The sequence below is a fragment of the Acomys russatus genome, chromosome 1 (genome assembly GCF_903995435.1).
Source record: "Acomys russatus chromosome 1, mAcoRus1.1, whole genome shotgun sequence".
NCBI classification, from domain to species: Eukaryota; Metazoa; Chordata; class Mammalia; order Rodentia; family Muridae; genus Acomys; species Acomys russatus.
This window is the reverse complement of record NC_067137.1, coordinates 76566257-76592524: the sequence shown is the minus strand read 5'-3', so window position 1 is coordinate 76592524 and position 26268 is coordinate 76566257. Positions and strand designations below refer to the sequence as shown.

The 26268-nt window shown below is 34.4% G+C and overlaps 1 protein-coding gene across 2 annotated transcripts in view; it reads left to right on the top strand.

Annotated features, from left to right (window-relative positions):
• Positions 1-25863, top strand: part of Mdga2 (MAM domain containing glycosylphosphatidylinositol anchor 2) — an 800517-nt gene extending 774654 nt beyond the window's left edge. Inside the window, exons 13-16 of one of the 2 annotated variants that reach the window (XR_007830679.1) lie at positions 9949-10079; positions 21282-21387; positions 23115-23666; positions 24059-25863. Coding sequence is in view for 1 of the 2 variants with exons in the window: in XM_051146875.1 (XP_051002832.1) it covers positions 9949-10079; positions 21282-21387; positions 23115-23203 (326 nt within the window). In the remaining variant the exon portion in view is untranslated. Of the gene's footprint in view, positions 1-9948; positions 10080-21281; positions 21388-23114; positions 23861-24058 lie in introns of those variants that run through there. The other variant, XM_051146875.1, reaches the window with a different exon arrangement.
• The last annotated feature ends 405 nt before the right edge of the window (positions 25864-26268 follow it).

The following is a 26268-nucleotide window of genomic DNA, read 5'->3' as shown; positions in this document are numbered from 1 at the left end:
GAATAGCATTTGTGGTCCAGTTTCAAAATGTTAAGAAATTCCTGCTTAATTAGAATCCTGTATAGGAAAGTCTGAAATGCTGGACCAATTTGGATTGAAAGCTTTCTTTGAAGGTGTCCTGGGAGCTGTCATGCTTCGATGAGGCCTAGTAACTGAAGCACTTGGTGCTAGAACATGAAGGATGCAGGATGTCAGAGTCCAGTATGCTGAGAGGAATGAATCCTGTCAGGTCTGATCCAGCATCAGTGTCCAGTTCTTTTGTTCTAAAACATATAATTACTTGAAACCACTATACAGTCCTAAAACTATAACTGTATAAGGTGGGCATGATGCACAGACAATTAAGGCTGGTTCTTTTTAATCCCAGCCCTAGGGAGGCAGAGGTAAGTGGATAGCTGTGAGTTCAAGGCCTGCCTGGTCTATAAAGCAAGTCCAGGATAGCCAAGATAACATAGAGAAACCCTATCTCAAAAACAAACAAGCAAACAAAAAACTCAAAAAACAAACCAACCCAAAATAAACAAACAAACAAAACCCAACAAAAAACAGCCAATTCATAGTTTAGTGTGGAACAAGTGCTGATGTAAAAATTCCAGCAGGTTTTCCTGAGGATTTTTAAAAAATAATCGAGGAAGGTGAGTATATTAAACAGCACACTTTCAATGTGGGCCATGCAGGATTGTACAGAAGAGGAGAAAGGACTTTTAGAGCTAGAAAGGTTAATTAAACATCTGGCTTCAAAGCTTCAGTGGTCAAACTAACACCCTTATTAGGACTAAAGCACTGTTTCTCAACCTGTGGGTCATGATCTTTTTGGGGGCTGAAGAACTTATTCACAGGAGTCAACTAAGACCATCCTGTATATCAGATGTTTACTTCAGTATGCATAACAGTAGCAACATTACAGTTATGAAGTAGCAACAGAAATAATTTTATGATTGGGGTCAGCACAACAGGAGGAACTGTATTAAAGGGTCACTGCATTAATTAGGAAGAGAACAACCTCACTAAAGCATTAATGGCGCTGGTGACTTCACACTGAAGCCAAGGTCCACATACCTTCCTGAGATTCCTAGGAATCTTTTGAACTTAAATTTACTGTCCCTGTGTTCTGTAAGTGGGTTGAGAAATGTTGAGTGACAGCGCATTTGTCTAGACAATAGTTTGCTGACATTTTTAAGCTCACAGTCGAGGACACCTGTAAAGAAAAAGTTAACCCCGTTGAAAAAAATTACTGCTCAATGACAGCTCACCTGTTCACTCAAGAGCTCTGATAGTAAAAGGTAACTTCCTGTCCACTATCCATTCTGGAGGCCATGAACAATGAAAAGTTGGTGCCTAAGTATAATGGTTTTATCAGATTTTAATTTCTAGACTATGATTTCTCTGACATGAACAACTAACTGAAAATCTGGAAAGGACTAGCCATAGAGATGTGACGTCTTCCACGGGAAGAGCTGTTTTACAGACGTTTGTTTATATGCTAGTATCTGTTGCTAAAGCTTCTGAGAACAAAAGATGTAAGCAACCAACTTTTGCTTGCTTAAATGTGACAAGCTTTGCATTGCTGTTCGGATTGATGCTAATGTTGAGAGGTTCTTGGAATATGTGCTCTTAAATAGCACCTCATTCTACTCTGCTACTTGAGGTACCGGGCTGGCTTGATACTCCTTAGGGGCCTTCCCTTCTCTGAGAGGAAGGAAAGGGGCAATGGGGGAGGCAGGCCAAAGGTTGGGACTGGGAAAAGAAGGGGCTGGGATCTGGCTGTAAAGTGATCAATTTTTAAAAAGTATGTAAGTAAAAAAAAAATAAGAAATTGGCTTAGGTATGCAACCTTCAGAAACCACCACAATGGTCACTTAGCAGCCGTCAACATCAAGATAAGGCCTAGTGCCACCAAAGGTTCTATGAAAGCTGGTGTATTTTAGCAGTGAAGCATTTTAAGTAAGGTGCAGATATTGTTTACAAACATAATGCATTACCTACTTGGCAAACTGCAAGATAATATAAACATAGATTTCATGTACACTGAGAAAGCAAAAAAAAAAAAGTTCACGTTCTGTATTTACATTGAGAATCACCATTGTCTAACAATACACAGCAGCAGTATCTTGAGAGAAATGGTCACAAGACATCAACAGTAGAGAACAGAAGGGGAAAGTACATATATACTTAAATTCTTCTTGCTTGTTCTCAGCTGAGTTTCTCTACTCATATAACAGTTTTGGATCCCTGGCTTATCAAGTGTTCCCACACAGTTATTTTACATCAATTTATTTAAAATAATCTCTGCTGGGTGGGGTAGCATATGCTTGTAATCTCAGTACTCGGGAAGCAGAGGCAGATCTATGTGAGTTCAAGGCCAGCCTTTTCTACAAAGCAAGTCCAGGACAGCTAAGGCTGCATAGAGAAACACCATCTAGAAAGAAAAAAGAAAAAAGGAAGATAACCCCCTAACAGACACGCTCATCGACCAAGCTGATCAACACAGCCCCTCACTGAGACCTTATCCTAAGTGATTCTAGGTCATGCTAAGCTGCCACCTTGTATTAAATACCACTATATGATATTTATCTGATATTAATAATGATATATATCAGCATCTCTGTTTCTCCTAGGGAATTATCTTTGAGACAGATTTCTTTCTGCAACCTTGGCTGTCCTGGGCTTGCTTTGTAGCCCAGTCTGGCCTCGAAGTCACAGAGATCTGCTTGCCTCTGCATCCCAGAATTCTGAGATTACGCTTAATTCTTAGTGCATCAAAGGAACTTCTAAAGTTCTTAAGAAACCAAACCTCATTGAAATGACTAAATTTGTGAGCTAGAAGCATTAAACTGTTTCAGAAAATTACAAAAAAAAATACAGAATATATTTATGAATATGTTCTTTAAGTTTGATGAGGATTAGTCAAGGTTCTGTCTCTGGAAAGCAAATTTCATTGTTAAGCCAAAGTGAGGAAAGGAAAAAGAGTTCATAAATGAAATTTTTCTTCTTTCATTCTAATAACCACAAGGGTAAAAAAGAAATGACAGAAGAAAAAGATGTGGGCACACAGAGGGCCTGATTTAAGAAGGAAAATTAACAGGTGCTGTAAATTTACAGAGAAGAAATTTCTATCATAAGGGGGGAATATAATGTCTCAATAATGGAATTAACCCCAAATAAAGGAATTAATACAACTTTCAACGAAGTAAAAAATAATGTAAGAACGTAGCTTCCAATGCATTTCTGAAAGCAAACAGCAGGCAATCTGGATAGTTTTAGTAGTGGAAGATAACTGGAGAGAGATGGGGACGAGGACTTAAGTCCTTGGGCTTTGAAATGTGTCTCAGGCTAAGAAAGAAAAGGTCAGTTTCAGTCTTATTATGTCCTGCAAACAGTACTGAATCAGACTCCTGGTTCTCATCCTCTCCTTGGCCCATGATAAAATTCATTCTTTAAAACTTGTAGCATTTAAAACCTCAAGGACATCTTCCCTCATAGATCCCAACATGTGTATGGAAGCTGTGCTAGGAAACTTGTGCCCAAGGGTAGCGATGAGGTCAATGCAATATAAAATTATAAACTTAATATTGTACTAGGGATTTTTAAATTATTTTTTTACTTTTATACATTTTATTCATTTATGTTATTACACATTTATACAAAAAAACTACATACAGCAAGAAGGACCACGGAGCAATTAGGTATCATACAAATGTTACATTCACAGTGTTTTGCCTAGTTGTATTTGGCAACCTTGGAGAAAACATCTTTCCTGTCTTAGTGAGTCTACAGTTCTGAATGTAAATCAATATCTATCATATCTCAACCTGAAACTTAATTATAAAACTAAACTATCTGGTCTTCGACTCTGCCTGTGTCCAGTATTGCCCACCTTTAGCCAGAAATTTGTAACTCAACTATATAGTTTTTGAATGTTAACTTTTAGATGACAATATTGTATCCCAATGTGAAAAAGGTTGGTTGTGCAATAAATGAAAGTCCTAATAATATTCGGCACTCTTCAATGAAGTTCTGTGGAGCATCTCAGCCTCTAACTTTCTTCCTTATGAACTATGACTCATGAGGGCAGAAGAAATGACCCTTCCCATGGTGTGGTTCCCTGAGTATAAACATTAATTTAAACAATAAATATTCCTTTATAAATAAATATTTTTAAACTATTATGTGATAGAATCGCACCTTATCTCTTTCTATTTCCTTCAGAACACAACTGAAGGACAACTTTTCAGCCCTCTCTTCTCCTGTGTTTCCATAACTCCATGATACAAATATCTATATTTGTCATGCTGAAGCTTGTCCCATTGTTATCTCCATGAGAACAATAAAGGTGACATATCTATATGTAATTTTTCAGAACAACAAGTGCTTAATAGGTTTAAAAGTTGACCTAAAGTAGCTACAGAAGAGTAAGAAAACACTAAATTATTTCCCCCATTAGCATCTAGTGTTCTGGCAAGTGAAGCAAAATATGTAAAAAACTGTTATGTAAGCCTTAATAATTAATTCAAGAGCAATGACTTAATAAGAGGACACCTGAGTAGGGTCACAGACAACTTATATAAAACATCCTTAAACAAAAATAACACGTATTGATAACCAATGTGCATAAGAAAATGTAATTGTGTCTGAAATATTGTGATTCACATATGCTCTCATATGATGATCTAATTTAGTATAGAAATCGTACTTAAGGATATGTATTTTATATCTTAATGCCCTATTAACCTTCTCTTTATAAAAATATCAAATTATTCACTTCCACAGATTTTATTAATGTTTTTGGACTATGTGGTATGCTACAATTTAAATATTGTAAAATAGTGATATATATGTCTTTGTATAGACAATAGTGAAAAATAGCTTTGGGGTTTTGTGGGTTTTTTGTTCTGGGGGGGTTGTCAGTTTTTTTGTTTATTTGTTTGTTCCTTTGCTTGCCTTTTTGTTTTCTTATGTGATTTTGGGAACCTGACTTTTGTTTCCAATTTTAATCAAAGACTGTATTTAAGAATAGCAAGGTTTTGGCTTATATCTGAACATTTTCCTCAAGAAAGAAATCCTCCTCCCACAGGGATTTGACCTTCCTGGAGGGATTCCATCACTTTAGAGTTTAGACTACATTCTTTAGAGGAGTCAAAGTAAATAAATATTCAATATTAAGATTTTCAAATGAGGCAAGGGTGTATGATCACAAGTACTTTGGCAATTAGAAACACGTATTTTAAGTAAGATTTTTATGATTCCTCTTTGTTTGGAGATATGTCTCAGAGGTTAAGAGGACTCGGCTGGAGTTCCTAGCAACCCTGCCATGTCATTCAGTACTGACTCCAGTGGCAAAGCATCAAATGCCTTATTCAGGCCTCCATGGGCAGCTTCATGTGCATGGTCCAAATAGAGATAACAGAACAGACAGACCCAAAATTTGAAAATATTAATATAAAGTTAAACATTTCTTCCATACTGATAAACTCCCAAAGTTAAGTCCCATGGCAACTGCAGTTTCTAGACTGTTTAGAAAATACAGAGAGGAGACAGTGTTTTTCATTTGAATAATATATAGCAGCAACTATACTGCAGTGCTTTGATAATAGCCGATATTTGTTAAGGCTAAGTCAATGACTTCAATCAAGACCTGTTTATATTAAATGGATGATAAGATCTTGCCATTAATAATAAAATAATGACATACACTTAGTAACCTGCCTTCTTAAATGGAGAGTATTTATCATGAAAGATCTGTGTAGAATCTAGCTGTGATTTATTGCATCCTATGATCAAATGTTGTAGAAACCATTATCACAGGCATTCTGATAAAAAAAAACTATATGTAATCTCGAATGAATTTACTTTTGAGTACCTGTCTTAATCACATGTAACATCTGAAATTATTTTCCTCCTATGTAATTTTTAAAATTATTACCATGTATTAATTATACAAAGTGAAGGGTTTCATTGTGATATTTTATATATGCATATAATATTCATTGATCTATTATGAGCCCTTAAACTGTGTTTAGTAGAAGCCATTATATTTAAACCAATTTAATTATGTGAGCTAAAGTATGTAATATTATTTTATCAATTGAAGTAACAGTGAAAAAAGAACAACAACAACAAAAATTGGTTTTATTTCTCAACCAATGTAACAAACATATTAATTCACTTTATTGAGACAAAAGACTTAACGTTGATGCTTTTAACCCAGCAGTCTTTCATTCATTTATCTAAATTATGGGCACTAACTGCAGGAGGTGCATCCTGATCCTATTTAGGGTTTTATAGAAGATAACAGAGAATTGTGGTAAATGTTTCTTATCAATAAAATGGTTTTCATTGATTTTACATAATAAGTTACTGAATAAGAGAAAATACATTTAACAAAATGTATTTCAGGCCTACACTGAAGGCAAACAAGAAAGACACACCAGGGTAATATTGATGTAAAACTTTCTTGGTAGAGATGGAAAGAGCAGCACACTTGGGTAGAAGGAAATGAGAATCAGAAGAAGCTAAGGCATGAGAACTGAGAACACCATTTCAGGGGAAAGTGATAAAGCTGAAGATCGAAAGATGCAAATAGGAGATCTGAGATAGCATGGCAGTAGAAAGCCTGAGTACAGTGTCACCAGAGGAAATGGGTTGAGTAAATTTAGTTGGCTACAAGAAGAATGGCGATGATGGGAGAAATTGAACTGACTTTTTGGTTTAACATATTGTTACAACTACATGTTGAAAAACAGTATCAATGCAGCCATTTCTTTTCAAGCAGAAAATAATGACTCATAATTTCTCACTTTTTATGTGTGCGTAAAACAAATGATGCTAGCAAATGCCTATAAATACGCACAGATATTGCCTCGAGTCAGATAATTTGGGGCATTCTCATCTTTTCAAAGAATGTGAAACTTCAATTAATGAGACTATGTTAGTGATTACAATAAAAAAGCTATTTATGTGCTACTGACATTCAGACCTTAGGATAAACCAAATTACAAATTAATTAATGAAAACTTCTCAATTTCAAGTATCTATGGTAAGAATTATGTGCATTTTATGTTGTATCTTTAAATTATTTTCCAAAATACCTAATATATTTTATAATTAAATTGTCAAGAAACAGTTGTGTGAAACAAGAAAAATTATAACTAAGTAATAGTTATGGGTAATAATATTTATGAAAGTTTGGTTTTATACAATAATTTAAATAAAATAATAATATTAAATATGAATGATGGATAGTACAATGGGAGAAGCTCAAATTTTGGTCATTATTTGTAATATTAAAACAACTTAGGTTATTTAGCCTCTTACTACTGGGAAACAAGCAAGAGAAGTCGATGGTTTTCTTAGCTATTTCCAACTTCTCTCATAGAACTATGTAACATTAGAAGATCCTTGGAGATGACTTAGTTCATACATTCTAGCATCTGTTGCCTACTCAAGCATAAACCATTTCTCTGAGGATTTAAAATTACTTTCAAAAGGTATTAACACAATCCATCATATGTACATTGGAACTTTTACTACAAGACTATAACAATGTGCTGAATCAGCTCCTCTGACTATAACTTCTCCCAAGAAGCTTTATTTTGTTGTACAAAGTTCTAATTTTGTTGACCAAGATGACCTGGAATAGGGTTAAATATATTTTGACAGCAGATTCTGTTTTAAGAACTAAAACGGGAAATGCTAGGGGGCAAGTTTGCAAGTCATTTGTTTATTCATGAGCTTTTGTCATCATCTCAGAAATATGCCAGCTAAGAAACAATTTGTGTTTTTCTTGGTGATGATAAAATGATTGTTAGAAATGACATCAGAGGTTGATTAAATTTTAACCGATGTGGAAGCTGTATTTCAATTAATTATAGTATCTCTTTTCTTATTAAAATTAAAATATATATATAACCTGATCACAATTAATTACAACTCATCATGCTTATTCTAAATATAATTTTAACTCTATGAGATGATTTATATCTGTAGTCTTTAGCTATATGCAAATTATTTTTCGTATAATATTTTTAACTCATAAACAAATAACTAAAGTGTGAATTTAATCTACATATAAAATTGTTTGTTAAGAAACTGTAAACAGGTCACAAGGCTTATTCCCTAAAATGAATACTCTATAAAACTCTGAAACAATGCCATATAATTATTAATATAATAATGTCATTGAGTTTGAGTGTGAGTGACAAATCACCTGAAATACATAATTTGGAAAAGGAAAGATTTATTTTGGCTCCTGATTTCAAAGTTTCCATCTAGTATCACTTGACTTCTTACTTGAAGTCCTAAGGTAAAGGGCTCACACGGAAGAGAAGCAAGCTGGAGGAAAGCTATTTTCTTCAGGGTAGACAGGAGTCAAAGACAGATGGGGTGGGAATGAGGAAGGGGCTGGTACAATATGTATCTTTCTGGAGCAGTCCTAAAAACATCTTTATTCCAAAACAACTAAGCTTAATTTTAAAATTAAACTATCTGATCTTCAACCCAATCAAAGACTTGAGAAGGAATAAAATTAATTATCTGAGTATGCAGGAAGTGCATGTTAGCAGCTTCCTAAATGAGAAGATGGTAGAGACAGTTTGCTGCCTGAACAGTCACCCAAAACTCTCTATAACGTTGGAGCCTTATCATCAGCCTTCTGGCCCAATATATCTGGCCCAATATATTTGTGAGTCAGGAATTATTGAGGGCTTGCTTAACCTGTTTTGGCAGAGTTTGGCAGTCAACTCTGCCTGTATCCAAGGTAAGTCAGACTGTCCTACACAGGACTTTAATTCAGCCTAGAATTTCTCATTTAGAAACTGGACCACAAATGCAATTCCTATCTTCTTTAACCATTTTCCTCAATTTTAAATGGGCTCCTACAAAGATATTATTCATCCCAAATCAGCCAGATAAAAACTTTAAGAGAAAGATGCCCAATTTCACTTAAGGGGGATTGGGTATGTTTTTGGTTGCTTTATTGAGTTATAGATGTTTATTTTCATTGGGAGTTGCTTATAAGTTATTATTGGTCTTATTCAGAAAGAAAAAAGGGTTGAACTCAGGTTTGTCTCTCTTTTCCTTTATCTTCCTTTCTTAGTTTTGGAGATTGGGGTTGAAAAAAATTACGGGGAGAGTAGAAATGTGTAGGGATGATAAGACAAAAAGTAGATTATTGAATCTACTCCTCAATTTAATGCCTTAATTGTTACCTACACGTTTATTTTTTTAATTCACTGGTATAGAATTGTGTATTTTGATGCAAAATGTATTTTTTAATGAAAAAAAGATACTAAATCATAATAGAAGTCAAAATCAAGGTCAAATATTGTGTGGTCCACTTAGTACATGAGTAAGCATGAGTATAGGGTCTCTAACAGCTATTGTAACAAATCGCAAATGAGAACAAATTGGGCCTAAAATAGGATAGATGCATTCTCTTAATGGTTCTGAGAAACAGCATACAAAATAAATATTAATATGTAGTGGTTCCAATAATAAGATAGCAAGACCCTTCTGAGGATTCTGGGGGAAAACCTATTCTCTTGCTCCTTCTCCTGTGTATCCTTTGACTTGGAGATACACCCGTTATCTTCAAAACCCCATCTTCTTTCCTGAATCAAAATGCCTTTTACTGCTGGTTCATATAATAAGTGTGACTGTAGTTAGAACTCACTGGGATAATCTAGAACAGCTTGTCCACCTAAAAAAAAAAACCTTCGTCTTCACTGCAAATTATATTTTGACAATATAAGGTAGCATTTACAAGTTCTATGAATCAGAAAGCGCTTGTATTTGGATCATAACATGATAGTAAAATAAGAAATAGGTGGAGAACAAAGGGCACTAAGATGCTTTCAAGGTGCAATTTTGAATGCTTTAAATTTTTGGTCAAGGAAAGATAATCTTCAAGCTGACACAAATATACAATATAAACTCCCTTTGTTACTTTAGGTGTTTTAAATGTGTATCTGCGGTTGAAAGGACAGACCACGATAGAGAATCCTCTATGGTCTTCAAGTGGGAACAAAGGACAACGATGGAATGAAGCTCATGTTAATATATATCCAATTACTTCATTTCAGGTAAGTAATAACTTTGCTTATAGATTTCTTTCTCATGAATGCAATATTAAATGAATATCTTGAAAAAAAACAGTAAATAAAATATGAATACTCAAAATTCTGAATATGAAAAATAAAAATCACACATTTTTTTTGTCTCTTCAGTTTGAAAAGCTATTTTATGAAGACAAATGAATCTTTATTAGCATCCATCAAGTAGCAAATAGAATAAAAGTCTATCAAAACACGAGTTATTGCCTGGTATGGTGGCACATGCCTTCAATCCCAGAATTTAAGAGTAAGTGACAGGTGAATCTCCAAGTTTGATGCTAGTGCAGTCCTCAGGCATATTCTAAGACAGCCACAACTACACAGAGAAAACCCTGTCTCAGGAAAAAAAGGTCTCAAGGTATTTGTATAGTAATCCAATTCGATAGAATCCTTTGCATGTATTTTATTCTCTACAGAAAATAATACAGACGTTCACAATAGTAGAACTAGGTATCAATACTCTCAATTTGTTGGCTAATTCTTGATGAAATTTCAAACACATTTTCCATTTCAGTCATTTATTGCTTTAATCAAAGTCAAAAAGCTTAAACCAATTATTTTTCTTTTGGTAAATTGAAGCTAGACTTCAGATGAAAACCAAAAAGTCATTTATAAAGATATCAAAAATTTTAATGACTTTAAGATTTTAGTTGAAACAAAAGCTTTAATAATCATTTACATCTAATCACATGTAATATAGTCTAAAGATTTATTATTACATCAAAGTGACTCAAATCCATTTAATGATATCATACATCCATCATATAGTATACATTTAAGGGCATAGAAAACTAGACTGATCCAATCTCTTATTGCATAATTGCATGATGTTTGAAAGACTGAATTTCTAAATCTAGTCAAGTTGGTAAAATGAATAAATTCCTCACAAAAATAGAGGATAGGAAATTAACTAATAAGGCTAAAGGGGGAAGGATAGCAGGAAGATAGAAGAGAGAGGATAACAATCAGGATATATTCTGAATAAATTATTTTTAAAAAGGAAATATTTTTTTAATTTAAAAAAGAGGCTGTGAAGAGACAGGGGATTACTCTGACAGGAGAGGTCAGTAGGAGTGCTGTGAACCTGATAGACATGTTTACAAAATGTCAGAATGAGAAAAAGAAGAAATTAAGTAAAAATACTTGGAATCACATGCAACTGGAGGGAGGGCTCAGCAGGTAAGAGCATTGACTGCTCTTCCAGAGGATCTGAGTTCAATTCCCAGCACCCACATGGCATTTCACAACTGTCTATAACTCCAGGAACCCATATCCTCACACAGACAAATATGTAGGCAAAACATTATTGAACATAAAACAAAATGAATAAATTTTCAAATGACTATGAAAACAACAGTATCACTTTGCTTCTATAAATGATAATACAATTGTAAACACTGCACTCATCTGAGAAGACATAACTCAAAGTACAACTAATACTCAAGTTTGTGTGTATATATGTGTTAGGATGTATAGACACTTAAGTCTATCTTTCTAAAAATATTGATGTTGTCTATATATTTGGCTTCCTAAATGGCTACTTCTTCTTCACAAATGATTAAGTTAAATACATATGCAACAAGGATTTCAGTTGTGGCAAAGTTATACTGAAGACAATACTTTCTTGACATTTACATCAATTTAACAAACATTTTTAATGTTATTTCTTTAGATACAAGTTGGAAAAAATGAACTCCTCCTTTTTGTCTGTCACATTGGGGGGCATGAATATTTAGTGACATTCTTTTTGTAAACGACACTAGAAGCTAGCCTATGGAACTGGTACACAGGAAGGAGTGAGAGCTCAGGATATACTTAGATGTGAACAGGAGCATAGCAGTTTTCGTGGTTCGAATCTTGGAAGCAGACATTAATAAGTAAGAATACTGCCTTATAAAGCGTTAAATAATGCCTGAGCCACAGATTGGTTTAGACTGAAAGAAAGGGAAGAGGATAAGATCAGATTCACAGACACATAGGATTATTTCTGTCTTAAACACGCTAAAAAGTTCCTGAGAGAAACCATGTGCCCTTAAGTGATGCCCAATGTGGGGAACACTCAGGTGCAGGCTGGAGAAGTGATGTCACTGTCAGCAAAGTTCGCTCACTTTCCATCTCAACTGCTGCCTCTAGAATATTTCCTGGCAGTTCCTTGTTGCTTACATAATAGACAGTGCATAATCTGTTTCACCATCAAATATTGGAACCCTCTGGGCAGGAAATTTTCTGAGAAATTCTGTGGTTCAGTTGGCTAGGCCAAAGTGGATGTAGGATGGTGCAGGGAGCATGCGGACCTGAGTCCCCCTGTATTGAGCAGTGAAGGCCCTCCAGTTTCAGGATATGTATACACGGCTTAAGGTGCTATGATGATTCTGCAGAGAAAGAGTAAGAAATTTCCATGACAGGATAAAGAAATTGAAAAAAAAATCATAACTGAAATCCCTTTAATATTCAGAGTTAATTGAATTGACTTCAAGAAAATATTAAAGTATAATAAGATTTATTCAATAGACCTTTTCATCTATCAGTCTTTCACATTAAGGCAGGTTCAAGAGTTTGCTGATTGGATAATGGGTTTTTAAGGAAATATAGTTCATTATTCAAGAGGTAGAATAAAGACAATAGGAAGCAGTTGCCCCCTGGAACCTGAGCACTGAGAAGAATCTCACAAGGGAGAAGACTGGGAGGCAGAGCACCATGCCCATCTGACTTTACGTTAGCAGCTTCCACTGTGGAGTCCTTTCTCTAACATGCCTCAGTCCACTTGCCCCTGTCTCTAACAAACTGTTGGTTAAGAGAAGGAATGTTAGCATCTTTTGTTATCAAAAATCAAAGGTATGGTTTAAATTCCCAAAATATGTACAGGTCTACTGCCCATAAAACTGTTTTTCTGTAGCTAAAGAGAATTGCAAAAAAAAAAAAAAAAAAAAAAAAAATTTATGGAAGGATAAACATAACAGGAACATATTCAGGAAGGTTAAAATTAATCAAACTTTATTCATAGTTACCTACGTAAGCCAGGGAGAAATTTTCGCTCCCTCTGTTCTGATGTAGAAACCAGAATTGGTTTGTTGAGTTGGTTCTCAATGTACTTTCCTTCCCTTGTGTTCCTTGGACTTTGTCAGAGATTTATAGCACTGGGAAGTCCAGACTTTCATTTGCTATCAGTTTTGATTGGCCTGAAGGACTTCATTTGACATTTCCTGAAGTGTGGGTCTGTTGAGGATGGATTCTTTTCACCTTCTGTACTTTTAAAAATTGTCCTGTTCACCTTCATTTTTCAAAAAAAAAAAAAATCATTTCCTCTAAGGCACAGCTTAGTGCTTTCTCTTTTAGAACTTTCGGGTGTCCTTCTGCAGTCTCTCTGTTCTTTCCAAGTGTGAATTTCTGGATGTACACACATTTATTCTTCTGTCTATTATACAAGCTTCCTTCTCTGAGTTTATTTAAGGTTTTCTTAAAGGATGGTTGTAATAGCTTACAGTCAGATATGCCCTTTCTGTGTACATGCGATTTCCTGGCCTTGCAAGTTCATCATTGTATGAAAATTGAGGAATGTCTGGCCAGTTTCTTCAGAACTCTTTTTCTCTACTTCATCCTTTGAGTCTTCTGTTTGATTTGAATAGCCTGTATTCTACCTTTATATTCACAGACCATTTGTTTAGTACTGCCTTCTCTGACTTTAGTCTCCTTTGGTGAATTTTTCATCCCAACAATTGAACATTTCCTCTCTGTAAACTCAACATTAGTGTTTTTACAAAATACTTGCATTGGTCTAGTTAATGATTTAAGCATGTGAAACCAAATCATATTTAAATATTAGCAGTTACTGTGTGCACATACACATCTATAACAGCCTGGGTTGGTTGAAATAGATTGATTCTTCTTCCTTTTATGGGTCATTATTTTGTTTTTCTCCTAAATTTTAACTTAATAGGTGCTGGATATTTATAAACGCTTGCAAATAGTATGAAACCTTTACAATGATGTGTTTGAGTTAGTTAAAAAAAAACAATCTAATTTTTAGCAGTTAAAATATATTAAAGAAAACCACATTTTTCTCTCTTCCCCCTTTTCTCTCCAACCCCCTTCTGTACCTTCCCTACCTCCCTCCCCTGCCTCTTTCTCTTTCTATGCCTATCTCCTTTGCTGCCTCTCTAAATAATCCTTCAATTGTTTTTGTTAGTATTTTCTAGTATTGCTTTTATTCCTGATCATATTTACTTTATTGTTTCTTCTCCTTGTGCTTTAAACTACCCTAAAATGCTAAGCACATGGCTATATGCTTAAAATTTACATCACTAAATCGATTGTCAATCTTATCAACATAACATGATGATCAAGATGTATCAAATTCAGATATGGTTAAGTGAAGCATCAATTTATAGCATGACTTAAGAGCCATTCGTGTATAATTTTTTTTTTTTTTTTTTGCCTGCCTTTGTCTATGTGGGTTCTTAATCCAATCTCTTCAAGATAGATTTTTCTTCCAAGTTTCAAACTGGTTGTGTTTACAATGGCTTGAAAACTCTATTCAGGTCCAGCTTGGAATTACTTAATTTCCATTCCTCAGAGTTACACATGTTGGTTTTAAATCACTATCGTCACCATTACGTCATGATTTGAAGCTCTGAGCCCCAAATACCATTGTTTAGACTATTTCAACCAGTAATTTGTTTTCTTATGGAAGAAAATAACCTGAGTTTAATTGCTTTATTTGAGTTGGAAGCCATCAAAAGGCAAAAATTTTGGATCTCTCTAATGTTCTACAAATCATCAGTGAGAAATTAAGATAAGTATATTTTAATCTGAAATTTCAGTTGTTATTTCACTATATATTTCCAGATCTCTTGATTAAGGTGTTTATTTCACTTTACAAATCTTAACTGTGCAAGGAAGTTACTCATGCCTTGATATAATATACCCATTTAAAATTTGTTTTGTTTTTTAAATTTTTTCATTTTTATTATTTTTCTTTTTACATATACATTTATATTGTAACACATATATGCAATGAACTACCTACAGCAAGAAGAACCATGAAACAATCAGGAATTATGTATATGTTACATTCGTAGCGTTTTAACTATTTATATTTGGCAACTTTGAAGAAAACATCTTTCCTATCATGGTGTGTCTAAAATTCTGAATGTAAATTAATATCTATCATATCTCATCTTTATCAACTTAAAACATCTCTTTAAACCCAAAAACATCTTAACCCTTAAACAACTCAGCTTGTAAAACTGTAAACTATCTGATCTTCAGCCCCATAGGAGACTTGAAAAGGAATAAAATTAATTACCTGAGTATACAGGGAGTGCCGGTTATCATCTTCCACGATGAGAAAATGACAGGGACAGTTTGCTACCTGAGAAGTCACCCTAAACTTTCTGTAGCATTGGAGCATCATCTTCTGCCTTTTGGCCCCATATATCTGACAGACATATTTGTGAGGCGGGAACTATTGAGGACTTGCCTTCCCTGTCTTGACAGAGTTTGGCAATCGATTCTAAAGAAATGATTTTTTAAAATGTTACTTAGCATTATTTCAAATTAAGAGTTTTTAAGTCTGAATTTATACAGTAACAAGATTTTTTAAATACTCTTTGTTATTCCATGCCTACCAAAAGTCATTGTGATATCAGTAGATACAAATATCTTGTCATTTAAATTGTAACCAAGTAGAATATCATTGAAACCTCAATTTATAACATTTGAAAATACTTTAACTCAAGTAGATTGCATGATATTCTCTTTTCTCTGGAGCAGTAAATTGGGTATTTTTCACTGAGATGTATGTAGTTTTATTGATTGAACTTTTATGGATGTTTATCTAATATGCTTTAAAATACACACACTTGCCAGGTCTCTTGAGTACCTTTAATCAGTTTTTTTTTTTTTTTTTTTTGAAAATAAAGTTTGTATTTGGCAGCCTTTTTTGTGGGTCAAAATAAATGTTTATTATACTGAAATTTCTTTGTGGGTTTTTTCATAGGCTTAATTTAGCACCAATAGTGCTTGTAATGATAATATATCTTGCTATATGTGAAATGATTAGAGCAAAACTTACAAAGATATAAAATCAATATAATATTAACACCATAAAATCTTGTATATTTTATACATATGCTCTAAGGAAAATAACTCACTCCTCTTTTTAATACTGTACTTTGAATATAGTCTAAAGTTTCTTAATGGAGTCATTTATATAAAGACATTGTGAGACAATCCTATTTACAGTTCAGTACTTATGATAGACGCAATTAAAGATTTTTTATTCTTGCAACCTCATTTAAATATTTGGAAATAGCTTTTAAAGAAATATAAGTATAAGTAATTATTACTAAATAATGATCATATTCTCTTATGACTACAGTCTAATAATGAGAATGATCTGGAAGTGATTGTGGTCTTTAACAGACATAGTCTCATGCAGTTCTAAATCTGATGTGGAAAATCAAATTCCAGAAGGATTATACAAGCATTATGATGGTGGCTGAATTCACCATTTAATACGTTTTAAAGGGCTTCTGAGATGGCTTGTTAGTTAAGAGTGCACACTGCTCTTGCAAAAGACCCTCACACCCCCATCAGGCAAATAAAAACAACCTGCAACTCCAGATCTACGAGATCCAATGCTGAAGCCTCCATGGTAATCCACATACATATACACACAGAAACATTCATATGTGCATACATAAATACATATATATATAGTAAATTACATATTCAGAATAAATATCTCCCATTTATAGATTACAATGTGCCTTGTTTCTCTGTCTTCCGCTGCAATTCAAATTATTTAAGGCTGGAGGCTTTGGAGACCAATACCCAGCAAGTTGAGCTGGAACCTCATAAAGTTATACTTACAGTTAATATTGGAGACAGATTCCCCAGGGAGGAAGCCAAGACTACCCTGTGTAGTGTGTTGTATCACCTCACATATCTTTTATAGTGGCTGAGTACAGTTCAGTTAATTTGTTGAACCAGTAAGATAAATATCATTATTAATTCTAGCTGCTATACATAAATTTATAAGACCATGATTTTCATCAGTGATATGTGTAATTATTTCTCAGTTTGCGTTGTTAAACTTCTACACGTCTCTTGGTTGTAACAACCAGAAGGAACCTGTCTCTTGTCAAATAGAAAATACTTGTGAATATTTGCAAAAAGCTTCCATAATCAGTGAAGTCACTATCAAATTAGCTTAATTTGATATCAGTCCAAATTAGCTTAATAGGAAAGTATCATAAAAACTAAAAATAAGCAACTAGGACAACATCAGTAGACACGCCAAAGGTGACAGGAAAAGTCCAAGAAAGCCTCAACCCTACACAAACAACTGCAGACATTTGAGGAAAGCTGGAAGCAAGGGACATGGTCTCTACAGAAGATTAGTCCAACTGATTGTCCAAGGTCAAGTGGACAGTCCTGAAAACAAGCATACAACTAACATTATGTATATTAAACAGTTTATATTTAAGAATATATATGTATAAACATATATGTATGAGAAAACAATTAAGGGTAGAAAAGGATGTGAATTTGAAGAAGGGTGGAGAGGGGTATACCTGAGGGCTTGAAGAGAAAAAATGATGTAATTCTATTATAATTGTATATCAAAAAATAAACATAAACAAGCAGCCATGCCTTAGGGAAGATTTCTCTGCTCCACTGGATTGGATTCCCAAAAATCACAAAGTCATAAGTAAATATGAAAAACACTAAACATGTAACAAGAGTTTCGTCAGAAATTATTTTTATCATACTAATAAAGGATAACTAATTCCCTGGTTTAACTCTATATAATGCCAAAGCCTCATGGTAGGTTCCTATAGAAAGAAATCAACTTGTTACATTTAATTGCCAAAAATATTATCAATGGTTATAAAAGTCAGTGGAACTAACTAATCTGCAAATCAGCCAACTTTTATTACCATCCCACAATTCGGTATCTTTTTATTTGATTATTATAATTTATTCACATTACATCCCAATTGTTATCTCCTTGCTCTTATCCTCCCTTTTCCACACTTCCTCCTGCTTCTGCCCTATTTCCCCTTCCCCTAGACTTCTGTTGGGGGAGGGGCACATCGTCCCGTCCCTCTGCCACAGACTATCAAGTTTTATCAAGATACCTACATCCTCTTCCTCTCTGTGCCCACAAGGATGCCCAGCCAAGGGGCACCAGAGTTCATGTCAGAGGCATTGCCGTCCCCCCTGCCCCAACATGGAGAATGAGCTGTCCATTGGCTACATCTGAACAAGGGTTCTAGGTTCTCTGCTTGCAATGTCCTTGGTTGGTGCATCAGTTTGTGCAGCCCTCCCCCCTCCCTGCCCCAGTTCCAGATCTTCAGGCCCTGTGGAGCTCCTGGAAGAGATGAAAAAATCCTGTAAGGAATTGTTCTAGGTACAGACAGTCCACTTGGCAAAGTATGTTTCAATTTTTGTTGATTTGTTTATTTGTTGTTGATTTTTGTTGATTTGTTATTTAAACACGTAACACAGTGCTCTGCCAGTACAAAGACACACAGTAAAGTGTCTTAGTCTTTCTCCATCACTCTCTTGCAATAGAATCACAGGTACAGTGGTTTTCACATCTCTCCCGATTCGATGTAAGCTTAGATCTGCGCTTGCAACTCTGATCAAGCTGAAGAGGAAGGCAAGAAGAAAAGGAAAATTGATAATTATCAAAGTAATTGAGCAAGTAAGAGTGATCAGTATTATAAGGCAATGACTACAGAAAAATTTTTAGTGATGGATCACTGAAATTAAAACTTGGCTTTTCATGGAAGCAACTGCTAGAAGCTAGCAGATGAATTTGAGAATATGTTCACTTTCATTTTATTTATATTTATATTGTCTTATATTGGCTTGAGACTATAGATAATAATAATTTACTAAGTGAACATAATTGTATACTCCTAGGAAAACTCGATACTTTTAGGAACTAGTCACCCTTGCATAGCTTAAAAAAAAAAAAAAACCAAACCACTACTAAAGCTGTTGCTCATACATTTTTCCAATGAAGAGTTTGATTCAAGCCTCCAGTGTTTATATCCCAAGTGGTTATCCATGCAGCATCTTGCCCAGCCTGTAGGGGACACTTCATTCTTACATCACTTCCTCACATAGAGCATATAGGAATGCAATGTCCTTGTCTTCTATAAGGCTGCATTGCAAGTCCTGTATCTTCCTCAGTAAGCACCATTACCTGTCCTTTCCCTTGCCATTGTCCTTGCTATTATCACCTATTCAAAGTTAGCTCCTGAGTAAGTGAGGATAATTCTTCAAGAAAAGGCTAGACAATTATGCATAGTTAATTACTATACCAAAATTCCCCAACTAGAAGACTTCTTTTTTCATTCTCTCTAAAATTAAAGTGACTGGCCAGAAGAAGACTACACCACACTATATTCAAATATTTATATAACATAAAATAAAAATCTATTCTCATGAAAGTACACAATCTTAATCCAACAATGTATGATACTTTTATCAAAAGTGGAACATGTTTGCTTGTGGGGAACTAAGCTAATGTTCACAAAGACTCTCAGAGCTGCTTAGGAGAGCACTTTGTTCATGTTATCATCCACACAGAGTCAGCATCCCTGGTGACAGAGAAAGGCAATTGGGGAAATTTTGATTTACTTTGTCACTGATTCTGTATCAAGTAAGGGTCTATATCTAAGCCAGCCAAAATACTTACACTTCTGCCTCTTTGCAGTTATTTTCCAGATAACTTCATACTGAACACGCTGACAGTTTTTTCTCTCCAAGCATATAAATTACTCTTTTCTGCCCATTTAGCTTGCAGATTCAAAATTCATAAACTGAAAACTTGGTTCTGAATCTTTGAACTTTAGTCTACCCTTTTGCTTTCTCTTTGGGGATACAGGTTATCTGGGATATATTCCAGAAATGGCTTTGTTCAATGTTAATTATCATGAATAAATAATAAGGATAAGCAGAAAACAGTATTTAAAAAATAAATCTGATAATTAAGACTTCACAAAACATTTTCCCTTTTTAAGTTGTAAAGACTGTCTACCAGGCTGCCTATAAATGAATAGCAGGTAATTAAGAAAAAGCTTGAAAACAAATGCATTTGCTTATAAACTGGAAATTTTTACTGAGAAAATTATCATAGTATAAAAACTAACATCGATCAGCTTTGCAAAAGTAGCCTAGACTCTCTAAGGCCAATCTTAAATTCATCTTCAATAAACTATTTTCAAAGATAAACCAAAAGTAAGGAAAATCTATTTCAGTGCTCAAAATACATCTTCATTCAAATACTACTAAAATAAGCATTGTGTTATGCTGGAGTTGTTTGCTAAATTAATGCTTCTTTAGAAATATGAAATTAGTATTTTATTTCAAAATTTCTCTGAAGAGTATAAGCCACTAAACACATGTTATGTTTTAGTGCCCAAGTATTCAAAACATTTTTCTGTAAGAAAGATAACTTGAGGATTAAAAAGATAATTATAAAGGTCTCCTTCAAGATGTGAATAATTAAATTTTTCTTTATAAAAAATTTTCGGTTTTTCAGACAGGGTTTCTCTGTGTAGCCTTGGCTGTCATGGACTTGCTATGTAGACCAGGCTGGCCTCCAGCTCACAGAGATCTGTCTGTCTCTGCCTCTCTTCCCTGAGTGCTGCGATTAAAGGCATGTGCTACCACTATCACCTAATTAAAATGTCCTAATTCCATGCTTATTTTGTTATCATAGCTGGAATCTTGATATGTAGGCTATCTGGCTTCACTTACCTGCTCTCCCAGTACTAATTCACTGAGCCTCTGTGCTAAACTATTGTAAATATTGGAAATTCTAAATTGCTTTTCACGAGATTCAAATTTATTGGTCTATATTCGTTAATATCATCAAGTTTTAAAGGTAGAATTTCAAAATAAAATCACAAAAGAAAGTCAAAAGGTGGGTATAAAGAGCTTAAGGACCCGTGCTGTGCGCCTACAAAAGTGAAACCATTTTAACAGGGTAAGTTATGGTTCCAACTTTAAAAAAAAAGAAAAATTCCTGCAAACCTAACTGACTCACTCCCTAAGTCATTTCTGGAAGAGTTATGCCGTGCGCTTAGAGAAAACTTAGGAACTATATCTCTGCACAATAAAACCACTCTAATAAAGTGATCGTGTTTATAGCTAATTTTTGAAGGCATTCGAGGTCCTGGGATAGAAGGTGACATCGCTATCGATGACGTGTCAGTGGCTGAAGGAGAATGTGCAAAACAAGACCTACCAACTAAGAGTAAGTGTTTCGAGTGTCACTCGATGTCATGTGTAAACTATGTGCAAAACAAGACCTACCAACTAAGAGTAAGTGTTTCTCCTGTTGAGTGTCACTCGATGTCATGTGGAAACTATGTGCAAAACAAGACCTACCAACTAAGAGTAAGTGTTTCTCTTGTTGAGTGTCACTCCATGTCATGTGGAAACTGTATCACAACTATTACAGTGACTAAAAACGGTTACGTTTTAATTAAACCTTTCCTATTTCTGACTGCAAATGATTCAAGTTACGCTTCAGTCAAATTACTAGTGCACTGTGGCCATATTTCCAGTAACATAAAATGATAGCAATTTGTACTTAACTCTGTGTTAGACACTGAGATTTTAAAAACAGATTTAAAGTCTATTAATTCATGTTATTTTTTTTGTCAAGGGATTAGAGGACTTTTATTAAATATTTCATAAATCTAAACATGTAATGCTTAATTAACATAGCTGTTTTTCACTCCAAAGAGTTGAAATATGCATTTCCTGGGACTAATATTGCTCTTCTAAAAGATGCAGTTATATGAAAATTTAGTGTGTATATTCAGTAATGGAGTAGCCCTACTTATTCTGATATCATCTACTTCATATCTCCACCAAAATCTTGTCAAATAATTTTGTTTTTATCTACAGTTTAGTATTATATTTTAGTGATGTCTTCAAATTTTCATTTTCTACTTCTGGCCTATGACATGATATTTAAAAAGAATTTCTGCTCCCTAAATCTTCATTTCACATTATCTATTTGAAACATATTCATATGAGTCATTGTTGGAAGGCATTTCAACTGCAGGATTGTCTTAGACATGTCTGAAAAGCTTTAATTCTATGGTCATACAATGAGGGAATAATCAAGCTAAATTTCTACAAATAATTCATCAATAATCTAATGTATTGAAACTCTATGTTGCTCAAGTCTAGAGGGCACCATATTTCTTTAACTCAGTATAGTAACGGAAAATCATTATAATCTAGATACTGAAAATCAAAACTGGGGTTACAGCTTAATGGATCTAATTAACTCCATTGTTCAGTATCTTTAAAAAAAAAACAGCATCAGTGGGCTCTGGTGGCTTGTTATAATGCTTAGTATTTAAAATATACATTTAGAAAGAAACTTCTTGGATTTTGCACTGCTCAAAAGGTTCAACTGCACCATGAACGCAACTTGCCTAGAACACAGACCACCATGAGTTCTCTTCAGAGACTGTGGGATGTTTGACATCACATTCAGTGATGCTAATCTCACACTAAATGAAGGTCATATTTCCATTGCATACAAAATTTACTTTTTTATATTTCAAACAAAATTAAGTAATTTAAATTTGATATATTGAATTAAACCTCCCAAACAAGGCAACCAAGAAGGGAAGGCGGAAGGAGGTAGAGTAGCCGAGGAGAAATGACTGTGAACGCCTACCATGCTTTCACGGGTCACACTCTATAGCATTCTCCTATACACGATATTGAAAATAATGAATACAAGGTAGTATGTATCTGCCGTATTCATAACTGCATATCCAGGCTGTTTTCTCCTTTTGCGTGTCTTCGAAATAAAGCTGATGTATAATGCAAAACCTATTTTTCCAAAATGATTTTCGATGTACTTAGTGTATTCTTTCAGAAAAGCTCTGTGAGTAGCTACATGAGGTGTTGATGTCCTTAATGTCAGTTCCAGGCACTTCTTTTCTTTCTTTCTAGATTCGGTGGATGGTGCTGTTGGGATCTTAGTTCATATATGGCTTTTTCCAGTTATCCTCCTCATCTCTATCTTAAGTCCTCGAAGGTGACCTTATCCTGGCAGAGGCTATAAATGATTCACCAGGCACTGGCATGAAGAAAGAGTCTTTGTACATGGACACTGAAGCAAACAAACAAACAAACAAACTACCAAAGATTCCTCCACTGACTACTGACTCAAAAATTAAATAATTAAAAACAACATTTTTTAAGCACTGGGGATAAAAAGACATCACGGAAATATAACTTATTCCAAACTACATAGAGAAGAGAATCTTGGCCTGGGTACAAAAGAGACCTTCAGGTGCTTTTGTGGCTAAATGATTACAGCTTCATCTGGTTGAACTCTGGAAAAAGAAAAAGAGAAAAAAGAAAGAAAAAGAAGAAAAAAAAAAGAGCTATAGAAATCCTCGTCAAAGCACAAAGTCATGGCTGGTTTTGTTTCAAATGAATAGTTTGCTTGTTACCATGGAAACCTAATGGCCTGCCAACAAAAACCTCACTGTAAACAGGGTACGTGGAGAGCTGGCATTTATTTTCCTTTCAAGAAGGTTTTATGTCGAGAATTAAATAAATGTAGGCCCTTTTACCTTTGGCTGTTACCCTTCCTTGAAAATGCTCCAAACTTAGAATTATTTAAAGGTTCCTCCCCACCTTACCCGATTCCACTTTTACTGTTGTTTCGGTTTTGTTCTTGTTGTTCTTGTTGTTACTGTTTTTTTGTTTTTTGTTTTTTTTTTTTTTGTAGTTTCTTTCTTTCTTTCTTTCTTTCTTTCTTTCTTTCTTTCTGTTTTTCTTTTTTTTTTTCCCCCTCACTCCCATGGCTAAGCTAGATAACTGTATGATGTCTCTTTTTGCATGCACTACTATCCAGGATGGTAAACCTGGGCTTACATATTACACAGGCTTATCGGAGTTTGCTTGCGGCCACTTGAACACCCAAACTACGTCATCTGTTCCTATGAAGAAACCAAACCACCATCTTTTATAAATTGCCATGGAAACCAAGTGCCTTCAATGAAACAAGCCTGAATAATTTTCAACTCAGAAGCTTGCACTGCTAACAATGGTTTGTGTAAAAACTATTTTGTAAACAGACGACACAGCCTAAGTGTGCAAATTACAGGCAAGACACCCTAGCCGCTTCTGAAGAAGAAAGGACCCACGCTGCTGCGTAAACCCATGTAGACAAAAGAGTATTCGCTTCACCTCCTAGACAGCCATGGCCTTTCGGCGTAGTGTCCATAGAGAGTAACTTCCACTGAGACCAGACATGGGAGCAACACTTTTTTCTTCCAGGTTATTAAATGGGTCAACCAGAGCAAAAGGTTGTTGAGATAATACTTAGCTCAGAAGGTGGTCAAACACAGGAGTGATTTTTTTTTACTCTAACCTCCATTTGAAATGAAATTGGCCCTGCCTTTAGAGGGAACAAGGAAGTGTTTGAGATTGCATACGAACTCTGCCGCGGAACTGGGCCTGCAAAAGCTGGCTTTATTCTAGACATTGAGGGTAATATGCCTCTGCCCTTTAGTCTGACTCTGTGCAAATTGTGACATATTATTTTATTATTTTAACAAGATTAAAAAACACTTTTACAAAAAAACAAAAACCTGTAAAAATGATTTTGAGCTACCTGAGGACAAACCACACCTTTAACCAGCCAGTTTTCCAATGCATTGTAAATTTCACTCAAACTTGTTGCTTATGACAATTTGAAGATCTTTTTCCTTAAATTATCTCAACTTTTAGCTTCATTTAAAAAGACTTTTGTCTAAAGAAGAATATTATTATTATCTGTTCTTTCAACACCCCAGGATTTAAAAAATACTGATTATGCAAGTAATTGGGATCTAAGTATTAAATTGCAGCATTTGCAAATATTAATATAAAAAGCACAACAAAATGTAGTGGAAATGACAAAGCTTGATTTTTTTAAACAACTGTAGAAATGTTTGTGCAAATTCAATAATTCAACTCAAAATATAATTTTACAGCTCTGTTCAATAAAGCCTCTTTCCAGGTAAGGTATAATAAGCAGTGTGTGTGTTTGTTGGGCAATATTCACTTATCATTAAAATGAGATTAGTTATGCAGCTTATTGGTTATGTTATCTTGGGATAAATCTTCAGTGCTTCATACACACCTTATGTCTCTAGGGAAAATTTAATAAGAACAGCTGATGCACTCTCCTTTATATGTTACACATGTAAAAAAAAATTGTACCTTTAATAGGTAAAATATGAGCCAAATACAAGCTGAAATTTAATGTATAATTTCATAGTCAGTTCAAACGGGGACATATCAGAATACATAGGTAGTGATAGAATCAAGTTAATGCACATCCTTTAATTTTAACAAAAAAGCAAATGATTATCATAATTTATTTGAATTAATTAGTCATATTGAAAACTTTTTAAAACTTCAAAGTCATCCATTTATTAGATCAAACCAAAGATTTCAAGTAAGTGATATCTGGGCCACTTAGTATCTGAGAAATCTGTATTCACCTCTATTTCAACCATATTGCAACTAAATGCATCTCTGCACTGCCCACTATTCATAAAAATACAATTGCATTTTATCTTATTTGTTAGGTTTTGCTTCTGGCATTATCTTTGCCAGAACAGTAATAAGTCTCTTTTGATTTAAAGAGAAGCTTAATTTGTCATTTTCTTTCAATTATCTTTAAGTTGATTTGAGTAAGGCTTTTGTAGAAGAAAAAGACCCCTAAATACGGAATACTGGAAAACATACATGTAACTTCAAGAAAAATAGGAGGTTTTTATTTCTGCTACGTTATCCCGAGTAAAGGAGCTGCTGTGGGTGAAAGTTTCAATTGTATCAGTAAGAATTTATCAAATACTAAAATCTTTTCTAAATTTTTACATAGTAAGAACACTTCGGAAGTTCATGAGAACTGGCTGGTACTTCAAAATTAATTCTGATTAAACTTCTAAGAAGTTGCAGATGATTGTGAAGAAGAGACCAATTAGGGGTTTAAGCAAACACACTAAGGAGATGGTTATAGGGTGGATTTCTCACATGAGGCCTATATAATTTAGACAAACTGACAAACAGAATCATTGGTTTTACTTCAGATCAAATGCTCAGT